Below are 15,801 nucleotides of genomic sequence, written 5' to 3' on the forward strand. Positions count from 1 at the left end.
TTTAAATACAGTAAACACACACGAACAATGTTTTCCTCGTCATTCGAGAGGTTTGGCACATATTTTGAAAAGTTATTCGATGTTCAAAATCGGCTTGTACCCAAGGGCGACAACAAATAAAAACCATAGCCAGTCCTCGCTCGCAACAGTGACGTCATCGCGCGCCAATTGGCTAAACCCGCAGCTCCCAGAATCGCACTAGGGGGAAGAAAAAATAAAAGAGCGAGGTAGCAACAACAACAAGCAGGGCGACGACGACCAAAACGACTGTAGCTGCTCGTTCGCCGGGCGCCCCCCCCCAAAAAAAACACACTTTGGGCCTCGTCGCCTCCTCGCCAACAAGGAAACCGGTGAGGAAAATCGCCGCGCTGGCTTGTTTGGCTTCTTATGACTCGGTCCGCGGTGGCTTCCGCCCAGTCGCAACTTTCTTTTGTTCACCCCAAGAGAACAGGTCGGCGTTTCAGGGCGTGTTTTTTTTTTTTGTCGACTGAACTTGTAACAACCTTTGTCGAGGATTTTCTCGTCGTCGGAACAACCTTTGGAACGGCTGGTCGAAGGCAGAGATTGTTAGAACATTGCTTAACATCGTTGTTGTTGCCGCTACTTTACACCTATTTTATGACTATCAACCAAACTCTGTTTTTGTTTTCCTTGTTGCCCAGATGTCACAATGGCCGCAAAGTTCAGCATCTCCGACAGCGAGTCTGAGCCCTCTGAGGAGGTAGACGAAGGGGACGACGGCCAAGGAGCCGCTGAAAAAAGAAAGGAGCAGAAGGAGAACCTCCGCCAAGGCCTTCAGCTCACCTTGCCGGAGCTCAGAACAGCAGGTGAGCATAAGATCGGAGCGGCCTCGCTCAACTTTTTTATGACCCGACTCGGTCTTCGTTCGTTCGTTCGTTCGTTCGTTCATTCATTCGTTCATCCATCCTGAGTTGGAAGCTCATTCGGATCCGGCCCAAAGCAAAATGTGTGTCAGCGTGTGTTTTTTTCCCATTAATCGTTCACTGTAAAATTTTGGCAGATCTTTGACTACAAAACCAGCTTAACTACGTAGTATGCAGGGTTTAGCAACCATAAATAGCTCAGCAGCAATTGAACAATGAGAATTTCTAGGAATTTTGTAGAAAACATCATCTGAACAAATGCTTGTAAAGATGTACAGAAGTGTTGCTTATATTGATAGTTATTTGTTCCTAGTTTGTTAAAGCTTTGGTGAATTACAAATATGATCAGTGTCTCAGTAGTTAATAGTGCAACTGCATTGTTTCATAAGCGTGTATACTTAAAGTAACAAAAAAGTAAACTCATCTGGTTTAACAATTTGGATTTGAAGGACCTGTAAAGTAATCCCTTATGCAAGAACAATTAAGTGCTCTGCCCCCCAAATATAATGAAATTGCTCAAGAATATAAAGAAGCATGAAAAACAAAAATGTTCAGTAAATAATAAGTATAATAGTTACCAAAATATTACATTTTGTCCACCCCGTCTAGCGACGTCCGGCCGGATCCGGCTCAACTCGGAGTCCCTCACTTCAGCGGGTTCCCGAGACGAGGAGTTCCAGCCCAGGGCGGAAGAGGAGGCGGGCACGCCCACCGACGGAGCGCCATTCCGGGGACGCTCCAAGTCGGCTCCCCCCTCACTCTGGGCCGCCAAGAAATACGGCCGGCAACTGCGACGCATGAGCGATGAATTCGACAGCCTGTTGGACAAAGGGGTGAGAAGTGGCCCACCTGGGGTCTTAATTTGTATTTATTTTTTCCAGAGAATTGCAATATTGACCAGAAATGACCCACTCTCACCCTGTTGTCCAAATATTTGGTTTCAGGAGTTGAAGTTCAAGACCGCCGGCGGCACATCCCGGTCGATCCACCACTCCAAAACCTGGTGGAGCTATCTCTTCAGCCACCAGGAGACGGAGAGCGAGAACAACCACCATGACAACCACGCTTATCGTACCGAGTAGAGACCACGAAGAGGATTGGGGGGGACTGGGGGGGGGGGTGTCCTCCTTCACCGGACTTTTTGTCTCCAATCAGTGAAGAGACGCAGTGATTTTTCTTCAACTACTTTTTATGTGACTTTTGACCGTATTTCACAGGCGTGGTCTCGCGCCAACACTATGCAACGTACTGTAGACGGACGGGCAGACAGGTGCGTAGATGTTGTCGAGTAAACAAACGGTGGACCTCAAGCCCGGCCGGTCCAACTCGTAATGTTGCGCTGACTCGACTCAACAATCAGATGACGTGCAAAGATTTTTGGTCATTGTGGCCTGATGCTTTTGCACTCTGCTGTAGGAAATCAATCAAGGAAAGAACAATCTTGTACACAGACAATCTAAATCCTATTTCTGGTCATATGTCAGGGTTACTGAGAGGAAGTGACTTTTAAAAGCACAAATTCATAGGAGATGTTTTAAAAGATTTCTAAAAGGTGTAAATATTGTTGTGGCGCGGCGGCGATCGGACCGTCTTGTGGTGTGGTCATGTCGTGTTTCACAATGTGTTTGCCTTCCATGACGTCGCGTTTTGTGACACCAGGACAGATTTGCTCGCGACTGAAGCGCTGGCAGGGACAGCCATTTTGGCTCAAATCGTCACGCCATTTCCAAATGACTTAACACTGGATCAATATATCTTTTGGCTTGTTCTGATTTAGCCTTGAGCCCTATGTGATGATTAACAGATGATAATCGGTGCGCTACTTCTGTCTTTGAATGCTTTTATTGTAGATTCATCAAACAGAAATCAAGACAATCTAATTGGCCATTTTTTTTCTTCCTTTTTTGACATTCACCCAAGTGTGTATTTCGATATTATCATCCCAGTTGTGATTATAAATAGACTGAAAATGATATCTATACCCCACAAGACTTTTTAAGAATATTCTGCAAAGGAGTGATGCAACCATTATGTATGAAATGTTTTGGGACAAGTATTCCTGTCAGGGTGGCGCTGCGTTTAGCGACACCATCAACTGAATCTTGTCAAATGCCTTCAAATCATTGTGAACGCGACGCCACACGGTACCGCCTTAAAACGTCAACACGCAATGATGCTGAAGTCACACTGAAGGAAAAAAAAAAGAAAGAAACTTGGGCATGTGCAGTCTGGCAATGGTATTACTTGAATCTGTGTGGAAAAGATTTGAATTGTTCTTTTTTTATGGAGATTTGTACATGCATTTTCTCTACAGCTGTTAAACTTCATATCCTTAATGCTGTCCTGAATAAATACTACTTAGGACACAAAAAAGTGGCATTTATTTTTGGGTTGGACAAAAGCCTCATAATGTGACTCAGAACATTTACATAAGTTACAGGCCTTGGTAACTTGAGAACTGATACTGCAAATTTGTCCTCGTTGGCTCTTGATGACATCAGCATTTTGCTGTCCTTTGATTGGTTAATGAGAACAAAACTTGTTACAGGCAAGTTGGACTGGCAAAATACATCTGTGGAGTGGACATACTGATTTATTAATCAGCATCTCTGGTGAGTATGATGCAATCTATTCATCAGTCATTTTTTTAAGTTTGTTGTCATGATGAGATAACTGTTGTCAACGGCTCCACATGATGTGGAAGGCACAGCAGTGTGCGATTAATTTTGCCTATGGTTGTGAATTGTAATCACGATGTGATGGCGGCGCTATTTAAAGGATGAATCAAGTCAAGCCAGGCTGTCGGCGGTGGGTCCCGTCACACCACTTGGGAGGGATCCCAGCAGAACCTGTGTCCTCGTTCCAAAGCTGACAGTTTGACCATGTCGCTGTCACTCAGCGTGAAGTCAAAGATTCTGGCGTTTTCTCGGATCCGCTCCGGATTGGACGACTTGGGGAGCACCGGGACGCCCTGCTGCACTGCCCAGCGCAGCAGCACCTGAAGCAAACGGGAAATACAACAAGAGCGGGAATCAGCAACTTCAATACGGTTTAAAATTTTGCGGTCACTTTAAATGCTTTTTGATTTGTGATAGAAAAGCTCAGTTAGTAAGTGAGCCGTTCACCTGAGCAGGGGTGCGCTTGCAGTTCTCGGCCACTTGGACCACCTGCGGGTCAGTGAGGAGCTCCCCCCTCCCCAGGGATGAATAGGCCTGGAAGCACACGCCAAACTCCCGGCACACGTTCCTCAGCTCGGCCTGGCGCTCAAGTGGGTGGAACTCCACCTGAGGGAGGGGTCAGCGTCAACATCGAGGTGGATAAAGCACGTCCGATATTTGGTCCTCCTACGTACCTGCAGCACTGCGGGCCGGACTTTACAGCTTTCCATGAGCTCCCTCATGTGTGCCGGCGTATAGTTGGACACCCCAATGGCCTTAAGTTTCCCTTGTGCGTGCAGCTCCTCCAATGCCACCCAACTCTGAGCTCTGTTTCCTGCTCGCCACAATCGTAATAAGCGAGGAATGCGACAGAAGCTCTTACGCAAATCCATCTACGCGCCTGGGTTCCGCTGGTCAGTCACATCCAGGCCCCGAGTCCCGGGCCAGTGGATCAGGTAGAGGTCGATGTAATCCATGCCGAGGTTGGACAGGCTGTGGAGGGCTCCTTTCGTGGCGCCCTCGCCCTGATCGTTGGGGCCCAGTTTACTGCAGAGATAAGAATTAAAGTATCAACAGTCGCCAGGCCAGTTGGATTTGTATGCAGTCAAAGTACTCATACAACACCTTTAATTGGGGTGGTTATCATAAGTCTACAGCCAGTTTGAATAAGACACACCAACACACCTGGTGATGAACACATCCTCTCTGGTCAAGCCGTATTTTGGTAGGAGCTCCTTGAGGGCACGACCCAGCTCGGCTTCATTCCCATACACGGCGGCGCTGTCAAAGGCCCGGTATCCCGCAGCCAGGGACGCATCCACAGCTTGGAGCACGGCCTCGCCACCGCACAGTTTGTACATGCCCAAACCCAAAAGAGGCATCTGAACCCCAGTGTTGAGGGGGACGGTCGGCGCAGTGGAGGCTGAAGAGGACATCTTGGTCTGTGGATGTTCTTCAAGCAAGGAGGAGAGTTATGAGAGGAATTTATGAAAGCCACAGTGTGTGCAACAGACTGAGCCAATGGCCCACTGGTCCCATGACAAAACTGCAACAAGTAGAGCAGTGTAGTATAGCACCACGTAAAATTGCTTTAGGACAATTGGCATTCTTGTATAAGTTAATGCAAGAATTTATCAAACTCCGCAGAAGTAATAGAAACTTTTCCTAAGAAACAAAACAATGGATCGTGAGAAAACAAGCCTACCTATATTGACTTTTTTAACAATATTTTGAACTCAAATACACGAATAAACGTGACAAAGTTCCGTGTACGTAAGTGAAAGTATTGGTAAAGACTCGTGTAGTGCATGTTATGGTGCAGTACAGTAATCAAGTAAATTGACTTGGTGGCGAGTATCCACCACTGACTACCACAACTAGCTGGTCCTTTGCATTGATATGTTAGTGAAACGCGATCTCACCTATCTTGGTCTTTCTGTTGCCTTCTTCGTTATAAAAGGGTGAAAAGAGGAAGTAAGTGGAAGAAACGAAGATTGCAGGCAACAAACACGCACAAGGAGATATTGGCTAGACCCTTGGACTGGTTGTTTATACTGTTCAAAATTGTACGTACACACTGACGCCATATTGGATGTGGCAAATTTGAGCCAAAGGTTTATTTAAGTATTTATTTACGGTTACCAATGTAAGCGACTTTGGTATAGTGATATTAGACAAATATTAAATGTAACAAAGCCTATGAAAGTACATTTTATTCATCACATTAAAAGTGGCTGGCATATATGTACTAAAATACAGTTAGTGTGCATGTGAATGGATTAATGACAGTCAGAGCACAAGTTGTGCACTTTCAGTCTTGCAACAGGTTCCACGTGAGAATGATCACAGCAAATCGGATACGATTGATACAGATTAATTTATTGCTTCTGTGTTTATTAAAAAGTTCACGAGATGAGGACTGTGAAAAATATTTGCACAAAACACAAAATCGGGGGCGGGGTTTGCATTGTATTAATACATACATAAAGAATTCTTTTTCAGAATCGTTCAATACAAACGGGTGAAAGATTCCGAACACATCTTTCTTTGCCTTGTTGCTAGGGGAAGAAGCATGTAGCGTACGACGCGCTGTAATTGGCCAGGAGCCTGCCTCATCAGCCAATCAGATATCAGCAATTCCTCCGGCATGTGAAATCAACAGTGATGATTATATATATATATATATATACATAAAAAAAAAAAAACTGGTCAAAATAACATGGACACTTTAAATGGAATGATAACAAATATCAGTTATTATGACTGCTTGCTTTTTTTTTGCTAACGGCAAAAAAAAATTAAACAAAGTCAAGTCGAAGTGATTATGTTCAGTTTGCTGCTTTTCAAAATAAGTGCATCAGCTGGAACCAATTTTAACATTGGAGGACCGCTGTATGATGTTGTTGATGTTTGCTCTTCTTTATCAAATGTAACCTTAACAGTCAAATATGGCAAGAGAATCGTGTATTAATTTATCGTCCCATCACATTGAAACAGTCCAAGGAGAGAGCTTTTGTTTCGAAAGTGGATCGGACGTATGCAGCGCAGTGCGACGAGCTCGACGCGCGACGGGAGCTGATGGCGGCCGGGCTGGCGGAGGGTCTCACCGAGGAGGCGGGGAAGGCTCCAGGCAGAGCGAGGAGGCCCCGGTGGCACCGACGCAACCAACCAGATGCCTACAGCGAGGACAAATGGAGCGGTACGCGTCGTGTTTGTCTTGTGTGTGGACAGTGCGTGTGTGCGGATGTGGCGTTCACGGGCCACACGCCATCATCTCTTGGCTGTTTTGCTCTGAGCAGAGTGTGAAAGCGATAAACCTGGTAGCTGCCTCTTGTAATGACATTTTTGAAAGTCAGGGGACGCTAGTGAGTCGGTGCGCCTACAGTTGTCATGGCAACTGCAGCCAATGCACATATGACCGCTGGGGGCAAAATCAACATCGTATCCTACTAAAATAGCTACTAAGAAGCTCGGGGGTACATTTATTGTCCAAACATTTATTGAGCCATGGCACATATTTTACAATGGGGATAAAATGTGGCACACCTCTAAAAAAGTTATATATATATATATATATATATATATATATATATATATATATATATATATATATCTTGAAATTTACTTTCAGTGTTAATCATTCTGTTTACATTGTGACATTATGAGACTGAGATGACACTAACAAGGATCACATTTTGAATTGCGTACTAAAACATGCAACAAGTTGGACAAGGTGTTGACAAGGCTGAATGAAGTTCATAGGGAACATTAAAGTGTGACAACTATGCACATCATCAAATGAAAATCAGGTCGCAAATGCTTTCTTACAGCATTGTATGCCTTGTGTCTCCGCAGCGGGGATCGCCTCTCGGCTGCCAACTTGTCTCCACCTGCTGTCGTGTCCCCCTGTGTGGCGCTTGAAGGATTTGGCCAGTTAGCGGTGTAGCTTGCGACCTCTGTGCTGTCAAAACATGAACAGGCTAACAACTCAAGACGATTCTTCTCTCAGTTAGTGGCTATTAGCTAGCTGGGTACTGGGGGCCTAGGGGCAGAATTGACTTGCAGTAGCAATAATGGACCAAAAAGGATCAGCCTATTTCGTCATTGGCTAGCAGGTGGTTAGCACAAGCAGCTAGCGGTGGCGCGGGACTAGGGAAGAGGGCGGCGCAGGGGTGCGATGGAGTACCACTCCAGTGGTAGCCTGCCCCTGCTGGGGAGACCGCGCTATTGCCCTGGTGCCAACGCTAACGGCGGCTACCTGTGTGAGACGGGCCACTGCTGCGGCGAGACGGGCTGCTGCACGTACTACTATGAGCTTTGGTGTGAGTTGTTGGCAATCACTCTTTACACACTGTCTCGTCACCATAAAGTGACTTTTATAGTGCCTTTTCAATGTATCTTGAGTATTGTCATGCCCTTATTGTAGCTCACAATACATCTTGAAAAGTAATGACGGTCATTTGATGCACTGAAATATTTGATGATGATGTCGCATGCAGGGTTCTGGCTGCTGTGGACGGCCCTCATTATGTTCAGCTGCTGTTGTGCGTACCGCCACCGGCGAGCCAAAGTGCGAGCGCAGCAGCAGCAGCGGCGCCAGCGAGAGATCAGCCTGCTAGCTTACCAGGGCACCGCCTCCTACCGGTCCTCCATGCTGGACCTCAGTAAGTGGGCCGCACCTTGTGTGTCTCCGAACGAGGAGCTGCACCGTCACAGCGAATGTTGACGTGTGACCCGTGCGCAGGTTTCCTGGCGTCGCTCAAGCTGCCGTCGTACGAGGAAGTGGCGGCGCAGCCCTCCACTCCGCCGCCCCCCTACAGCTCTGTATTCACCACGCCGCGATACCCGCAGCCCCCCCGCACTGCCGACCCCCACCTGCTCATGCAGCACGACCCGCTGCTGCACCGCCCGCTCAGCGGCCCCTCCTCACTCAGCTCGGACAACAGGTGCGTAGCCGAGACGTTTGTCCGAAGAGGTCAGGTTAAAACGTGCTATTTGCCTTTGCTGTAGCTCCAGCTGCTCCTGTGACTCCTGCTGCCCCTCCTCTCCGTGTAGCTCCTCCCCCTCCGCACCCCTGACTTATGAGACAGACACAAGCCACCCTTCCACACCCAGCGAGGTGGCATCCCTCGCATTTGATGTCGCCATGGAGACCCCCCCGCAGGCACCTCACTCTCCTGGCTGCGACACTATGCCAGCCCTCGCCGACACGGCCGCCTCCTCAAAAGTCAGCTCGCCGCCGGCCACCAGTCCGCTCGCAAACCCCATCCCACCTCTGCTCATGGACCAGGATTCCGCTCCCAAGATGCCGGGGTCACCCGGAACCGACGGGTGTACGACCCCCCCTCCCCTCGCCCCTCCCTCCACTTCTTTCATCCCGGATGCTCCCTCACCCACACGGTCAACTCAGGCTCCGCCCAAGCAGACGCTTTTCTCACCGTGCGTGGATGTGTTTCAAGCGGAGCCGCAGGAGGGGGAGAACGAAGATGACGTGGACGCCGACGAGAGCCAATACCGTCATCGGAGACTGACAGGCGACTCGGGCATCGAGGTGTGTCGCTGCCGTGTCCAGGGCCAGGAGGCGCGGGAGGAGGACGGCGAGCCAGAGAGCGGCGCCGGTGAAAAGAACTCTTTTCTCCATGACAGCGCGGACTGTCCCTCCAAGTGCGCCGCCACACCGTGCCACCCCCCTGAGGAGGTGGGCGAAGTTGTGGTCGTCGTGGACACAGCATGATGGACAGAGGCGGTTGTCCCGGCAGATGATTGACAGGCTTGTCTTGAGATCCCAAAAGATAGAAAGCTCCAGCCATCTTCATTTCTCATCTGCTTCCCGATGAGATGTATGATGACACTTCCTTTTTGGGAAGTAGACACATTCGGTTTGACATGGCCTTGTCCTGATTGGACACGGGCACCTCCCGACTGGACGTGGACATCACCTGGTTGTCTGGGCAACCTGCCGATTGGACATTGGGGCATTGTGTTTTATGCATATGGGTCCTCATTGGACGTTTGTTTCCGGTTGGGCTTGTATGTACATATTCTGATTGGACGTGAATCCACACCGATTAGACATGTATATTTGTCGTTGGACAATTTCTGGTCGGACGTGGACATGCATGTCTCACGTGACACGGATGCGTCCTGATTGGACATGCATTTTTAGGTGGGGTTGACTTCTAGCTTGACATGTAGACCGCCCGACTTGACATGGACACTTCTTGTTTGAACGCAAACGCATCACTTACGAACTGGACATGCACTTCCCGATAGGACATGTACACTCCAGGTTGGACATCTCCGGTTTGAATGTCAACACGCACTTCCTCATCGGACACGTATACTCCCTGATTCAACATGGACACGGATACCTCCTGATTGTACGTCTACACTTCCTGATTGGTCATGCACACCTTCTGATTGGTCACACTTCCTTAGTGGACATGGACACCTGCTGATTTGACATGAACTCTTCCTGTTTGGACATAGACACTTCCTGTTGTACCGTTTACTTGACAGACAGGTGAGTGGAAAATAAGACTCCACTTCAACCTTCTTTTCTGTGCTAGATGTGGTGCTTTTCTTCTTTAGCTGAGGGACTGCATCTGCAGAGCGCCCTCTGTGGTGGATTACTGTTACTACAACTAGCCAAGTTTGTAGCGCTCTTCTTCTTTCTCACTTTTGTCGCTTTTTACTCTAGTCAGAACACACAACTTGATTGTAAGTGCTAGCCAGATGCTAACTCCCCAGGAGCCTAGCGCTAATCACCAGTAGCGCACAGTTTGTCACCCAAAAAAATGAATGTTAGCAAGCGTTTGAAAAGGGACACCTAATCTATTGTAAAGCCATTAAAACGGATGTGTGTTTTTTTTTTAGCTTCTTCAGTCACAACACTTGCATTTGGTTTCCGACTTTTATGCGTCGACGGGTTCAGTTTTTCTCTGCTCGTCGTTAGTTCCTGTTTGTGTCGTGACGAAGCGCTAGCAAGGCCAATTCTTGGAAAAATTATGATCTTGAATATGTGTCTGTGTGTGAGCTGTGCTAAATAAACGGATCACGTGTGCAACACAAGTATTTATTGAAGCACATGATGTCATTTCAGATCTTGCTTATGTTCATCATTGAATGAGAAAAATAACAAAATGTGATGTTTTCATAGCGACTGGTTAGGAAACACGAGTGCCAACTTCCCACCCTGCCCTCGGCCTGACGGCGACCTTATAAGGCAGAGGCTGCAAGACCACGCCGAGGCGCCCCTGCAGGTTGGGAGGGGAAGCCCCATCCGGCAGTATGAAGCTCATTCGCTGGAGCATGCAGGACAAGAATAGGAAGAGTTCCATCCTGGCCAGCGATTCGCCCACACAGATGCGTGGCCCCGCCCCAAACGGCAGGAAGCAGGAGGGTGTGACCCGCTGACCCTGATCATTCAGGAAGCGATCTGGAAAAGTTTGATGACAACTTGTAGGTCCAATTTACCATTTACTTGTGGCATGTGGGGCAGAGTTACCTGGCTTAAACAGATCCGGTCTGTCCCAGTGGTCAGGGTGGTGATGGATGGCCCACATGTTGACCAACACGCGAGTTCCACTGGGGATGGTGTGACATCCGATGCTACGGCGAGAAACCGACGTCAGCCCGCACACGCGCGTGGCACCCGCTGCTCGTTTGGTGTACCTGCTGTCGGTCACGGCGATATGTGGGATCAGCACCGGGCTCACTGGCCGGATCCGCATCCCCTCGTAGATGATGCTGTCCAGATACGGGAGCCTCCCGCGATCCGACGTGCGCACAGCTCGTTCGCCCACTTGCTCATCCAGCTCCTTCTGCGCCCGCTCCTGGACCTGCATGAGGTGCCGGTCAACAAATCCGGCGAAGCAAACTAAATGCTTGTGAGCGTGTACTTCGGGGTGGTGCAGTAGGTAGGCCAGAATCCAGAGCAACGTGGTGGATGTAGTTTCCACGCCGGCGCCGAAGGCTTCCGCCGCCGTCATTAACACATGGTCGTCTGTGATGGTTGCCCCGTCGGGCCCGGGGGACCCTTGACCCTTCAGCAAGGCGTCCAGGAGATCTCGAGGGTCACCTTTGCTCAGTGCTGCCTGGAGGCGAGACTTTTCTCAGTGGAAAGTCCCCACATCCGGGAAGCTGGTGGTCTCTCCTGACATCGTTCACCTTGTGTTCATGCAGTTTTTGCGTGAGGAGGCGGTCCCGCACGACGATGCACGATCGTAGCTCACTCAGAGAGGCGTTGGGGAACACCTGAGCAGCAGCAGAATGTTCGTGACCTGGCCGAGTTACACCAATGTGATGTCTCGTACCTTCATCCAGGAGAAGATGTCAACCAGTCCTCCCCTGGTGATGGTCCGTACAATGCCGTCGTTGTAGCGCATCACCTCCTGAAGCTCTTTGTCGCCGTGCTTATAGGTGGTTCCGAACACCAGCGTGCACACCACGTTGGTGACGGCCGTGGTCACCGCGAGGGACGGGTCGAAGCTGCACCCCTTGCTGGACAGCAGCTCTGCGCACAGACCGTCCACCTCGGACAGAACTGACAAAATGTCATCATCGGAGGCTGTCACCTCAGACCATTCGGAACCTCAGATTTCAAACTTAGCTTGGTCTAAAACATTTGTCCATCCTCCAGCGAGACCAGCATGGAGACAAACGGAACCGCTAATAAAGCAATGACTTGCTACTTTCTCGGCAGCCACCTACCAACGTCCTGCAGGCGGTTGCTTCCTTCTCCAAACAGAGCGAAGGAAGTGTGCACCAGGCGGCGGTGCAGCTTCCACAGCGGCGAGTAGTCGGAAAAGGCGATGTCTTTCCCGCCTCGGGTCAGCAGATCGGTGGTCACCTGCCGAACGTCACGTCTGTTGAAATGTGCCGCAAATAGCGCACGAGGGCTTCATGAGGCGTCACCATGCTGGGGCGCCCGGCGAAGTCTCGCCCTCGCTGCAGCAGAACCTCTCTGGCGTGTTCGTAGGCGTTGACTACCACGGTGCGATGCGGCCCCAGGAACAACTCGAACAATGGCCCGTACCTGCCGCGCACACACACGCAACCTTTAGTGAGCGCAGGAAGCCGTCCCGGTCCACAGGTTCAAGGTCTCACTTTCGGCCCAACTGTATGAAAAGCAGGTGTGGAGGTTTGTCACCCCTCATCCAAGGCAGACTGCCCACCACGGGCAGACGGGGCAGGCCCGGCATCCCGATGGAGCGAGGAGCAAGCGCCACCAGCACGGCGAGTGCGGTGAGGACAAGGAGCACTGGAAGGAATGGCGAGACGGAAAAAACATACTCAGCCATGGCGAGGGAATCAGAACATAGACGAAGCGGCCCGCCTTTTAAAGTCTGAGCCGTGGAGAGACCTTGCGCAGGTCAGAGGTTGCGTGCGCGTGTTTGTCTGCGTCAGACGACCTTGCTGATATCTTGGCGCGTCCCAATCCAAAACAGGCCCAATGTAGATTGGCGCATGTCATGATAAACACAGGCTAGGTCTTGGATGGTTGCCATGGAAACACCAGCCACTAGGAGGCGATGATGAGCATGTTGGCGTCTTTGATTTTTCAACTTATTAACGCTTGTGTGAATGGGCTCCGGTCGCCATGGAAACCACATCCCATCCTCTGCAGCAAACCTGAATGTTGAATGTTTGTGTTTGCTCTTACAGACAATATTGTTGTTTACGCTCATCTTGCAGATTTTCACACACACGCACACACACACGCACGCACACACACACACACACACACACACACGCACACACACAGCGCATGTATCGGCAGCGGGTGTCAGAAGCATTGCCGCAGTGAGGAAAGCCCGCCGCTCCTTTTATGGCGCGGGGATGCCCACCGTCACCACAGGAAGTCGGCCATGTTTGGGCATTCTCGACGTCCACGGTGGGGGGAATCCCTCGCGCCGCTCTCCGCCAATGGGACAGCACCAGCGTTGCCACGGAGACAGAGGGTATAAAAGGACCAGCGAGCGCAGGATCTCGGCATCCTCGGCACCGAGTGAGTACAGCGACGCAAACTCCGGACTCGCCAACCCGACTGAAAACCACTCAGAGGGATTTCCTACCTCTTGGTCGACCGCCATGCTTGCCGAGCGCCACTGCAGCTTCCTGTCCGACTTTGAGGACGCGTGCAGCGCCTGGGTGGACAGCGTGGAGTCCAACCGCTACGACGTCAACGAGGCCGACCTAACAGGTGAGTTGCCGAAGCATCGCCATCATCGTCACTGTCGTCTCCTTGCTTGCGCGCCGATGTCATCGTGCTGTTATGCAACAATAACAAATGTCCCCCCTCTCCTTTTTCTGTCATCCAGTTGTCTCACCGGGAACCGACGCCTCCGACTCAGATTTCTTCTCTGACTTCAGCGACTCAGACTCGCTCTCTCCCTCCTTCGACTTCAGCGGCAGCTTCGTGCCTGAGCCGCCTGCACCGGCGGCCGTGGGACTGAGCAGCACAGCGGACGCCATCCTCAACATGATCACGGAGATTGTAGGAATCTGCACCGAAATGGAGCAGCAGGGGGACGCCACCTACCCTCCTTTGGCCACCGTCAAGAGCGAGTCTGCCGGCTCCAGCTGCAGGGCCGAATACCTCGCAATGGTGCCTGCTCCGGACTTTATCGAGACTCTTCTGAGTCAAGACGCGGGTCAGGGCGAGATGAAGGCATTGGAGGTCAAGCAGGAAGTGGTGGCACCGGAAGACTGGCTGAAGAACTGGAAAGTTGGCACTGGAGGAGACCACGTCAAAATGGAGGTGGACCTCCACTGTGCCGCCCCCTCCACCCTTGACCCCGACCTACTGTCGTCCCTCCTGCACGGCGCCTTCCCAACCGTGCACTTGAGCAGCGTGACAGCGGGCGCCAAAGTGTCCCGGAAAGGCCGCAGGGCTCTGGCCAAGAGCGGCACGAAGGCCAAAGCGTTCCCGTGCTCGGTGGAGGGTTGCGAGCGCCGCTTCTCACGCTCGGACGAACTCAACAGGCACGTGCGCGTCCACACGGGACAGAAGCCCTTCCAGTGCGGCGTGTGCGCGAGGAGCTTCAGCCGTAGCGACCACCTGACCACGCACACGCGCACGCACACGGGAGAGAAGCCCTTCTCTTGCGACGTGTGCGGCAAGCGTTTCGCACGCAGCGACGAGAGGAAGCGGCACGGGCGCGTGCACATCAAGCAACAGCTGCGAGCGCAGATGATGGCCGCCTATTCGCTTGCCGTGGGCGCCGTGTGAGGCGCGGCGCAGCATCTAGTGGAGCGTGCCACGGTGGTGGCGTTGGCAAAACCTTCGGGACCTGAAGAAGATCCACTTTTGGCCTCCTCACGAGACGCACGTGGGCCCAGCAGGTGCATGCTGGGAGTCAGAAAAGAGGCTTGGACGGGTCCAATAGACTTTCCTGCATGAGGGTGAAAAGTGACGTGGCCTCCATGTTTGTACAATAGCTCTATTTTTCTAGATGTTTCTATGACATGTCATGTGACTTTTCAGTGACGTGCACTGATGCATTGTGGGATATGTGTTTAATGTCCCTGCTTGAAGATGCTTCAATAAAAAAAGCAAGAAATAGCTGGATCGAATCTTCCTTCCTTCCTTATCCTTCCTTAGCGTCGTCATCATCATCATCATCATCATCATCATCATCATCATCATCAACTGTCACCGTGTGTGCGTGTGTCAGTGTTTGAGTGAGTGTGCGCACGAGCGTGCGCCCTCCTGTGTGTGTGAGTGTGGGAACTGGGAGATTGGGTTACCATAGCAACAAAAGTTGTGTGAGCCATCTCGACAGCGCTCCGTAGACAAGGTCGCTGTGGCATCGTGAGGCGTCGCCATGGCCACGACGCGTAACAATCAAGGTCGGCCAACCTGATTTTGTAACAACGGTTGGTCATGTGACCCTGAAGCATCTTAGCCCAGGATAAAGCAGTCAAGTCAGTCAAGTAATGCAACATCCATCCATCCGCTTGTCCACACGCGGGTCGCGGGCATGCTTGATCCTATCCCAGCAGTCATCTGGTGGTAGGCGGGGGAAACCCTGAACCGGTTGCCAGCCAATCGCAGGGCACACAAAGATCAACAACCATCTGTAATCGCACTCACACCTAGGAGCAATTTGAAGCGCTCAATTGGGCTACCAAGCATGTTTTTGGGATGTGGGAGGAAACCGGAGTTCCAGGAGAAAACCCACGCGGGCATGGGGAGAACATGCAAACTCCACACAGGGAGGGCCGGAGGTGCATGCTGGGAGTTGGAAAAGAGGCTT

General features: G+C 50.9%; 5 protein-coding genes across 8 annotated transcripts; 3 read left to right on the forward strand and 2 right to left on the reverse strand.

The window, feature by feature from the left end:
- Positions 1–182: 182 nt before the first annotated feature.
- Positions 183–3,257, forward strand: badb (BCL2 associated agonist of cell death b). 2 transcript variants are annotated; one of them, XM_049761899.1, is made up of 4 exons: positions 183–350; positions 663–827; positions 1,494–1,717; positions 1,829–3,257. In XM_049761899.1, the coding sequence occupies exons 2-4, from the start codon at positions 671–673 to the stop codon at positions 1,964–1,966; spliced, it is 519 nt and encodes a 172-aa protein (XP_049617856.1). In that variant the 5' UTR covers positions 183–350; positions 663–670; the 3' UTR covers positions 1,967–3,257. The 2 variants fall into 2 exon arrangements, with proteins under 2 accessions (XP_049617856.1, XP_049617864.1); XM_049761907.1 differs by lacking the exon at positions 183–350 and adding an exon at positions 425–566.
- Positions 3,247–5,622, reverse strand: zgc:101765 (uncharacterized protein LOC450036 homolog). Of its 2 annotated transcripts, none has more exons than XM_049761837.1 (6): positions 5,464–5,622; positions 4,727–4,994; positions 4,443–4,588; positions 4,237–4,376; positions 4,010–4,168; positions 3,247–3,882 (listed from the first exon to the last, which is right to left on the reverse strand). In XM_049761837.1, the coding sequence occupies exons 2-6, from the start codon at positions 4,975–4,977 to the stop codon at positions 3,703–3,705; spliced, it is 876 nt and encodes a 291-aa protein (XP_049617794.1). In that variant the 5' UTR covers positions 4,978–4,994; positions 5,464–5,622; the 3' UTR covers positions 3,247–3,702. The 2 variants fall into 2 exon arrangements, with proteins under 2 accessions (XP_049617794.1, XP_049617795.1); XM_049761838.1 differs by having other exon boundaries at positions 4,727–4,983; positions 5,464–5,586.
- Positions 5,623–6,590: 968 nt separating this feature from the next.
- LOC125992525 (WW domain binding protein 1-like) lies at positions 6,591–10,612 on the forward strand. The gene is made up of 5 exons (XM_049761643.1): positions 6,591–6,740; positions 7,397–7,863; positions 8,041–8,205; positions 8,286–8,487; positions 8,552–10,612. The coding sequence occupies exons 2-5, from the start codon at positions 7,719–7,721 to the stop codon at positions 9,273–9,275; spliced, it is 1,236 nt and encodes a 411-aa protein (XP_049617600.1). The 5' UTR covers positions 6,591–6,740; positions 7,397–7,718; the 3' UTR covers positions 9,276–10,612.
- cyp17a2 (cytochrome P450, family 17, subfamily A, polypeptide 2) lies at positions 10,603–12,791 on the reverse strand. Of its 2 annotated transcripts, XM_049761398.1 has the most exons (9): positions 12,650–12,791; positions 12,458–12,578; positions 12,254–12,392; positions 11,857–12,086; positions 11,711–11,797; positions 11,443–11,637; positions 11,216–11,382; positions 11,049–11,152; positions 10,603–10,979 (listed from the first exon to the last, which is right to left on the reverse strand). In XM_049761398.1, exons 1-9 carry the CDS (start codon positions 12,742–12,744, stop codon positions 10,708–10,710), a joined length of 1,410 nt encoding a protein of 469 aa, XP_049617355.1. In that variant the 5' UTR covers positions 12,745–12,791; the 3' UTR covers positions 10,603–10,707. The 2 variants fall into 2 exon arrangements, with proteins under 2 accessions (XP_049617355.1, XP_049617344.1); XM_049761387.1 differs by having other exon boundaries at positions 11,216–11,637.
- LOC125992336 (uncharacterized) lies at positions 12,771–15,113 on the forward strand. Its single transcript, XM_049761282.2, has 2 exons — positions 12,771–13,745; positions 13,864–15,113. Exons 1-2 carry the CDS (start codon positions 13,127–13,129, stop codon positions 14,772–14,774), a joined length of 1,530 nt encoding a protein of 509 aa, XP_049617239.1. The 5' UTR covers positions 12,771–13,126; the 3' UTR covers positions 14,775–15,113.
- Positions 15,114–15,801: the final 688 nt, after the last annotated feature.

The sequence above is a fragment of the Syngnathus scovelli genome, chromosome 1 (genome assembly GCF_024217435.2).
Source record: "Syngnathus scovelli strain Florida chromosome 1, RoL_Ssco_1.2, whole genome shotgun sequence".
NCBI classification, from domain to species: domain Eukaryota; kingdom Metazoa; phylum Chordata; class Actinopteri; order Syngnathiformes; family Syngnathidae; genus Syngnathus; species Syngnathus scovelli.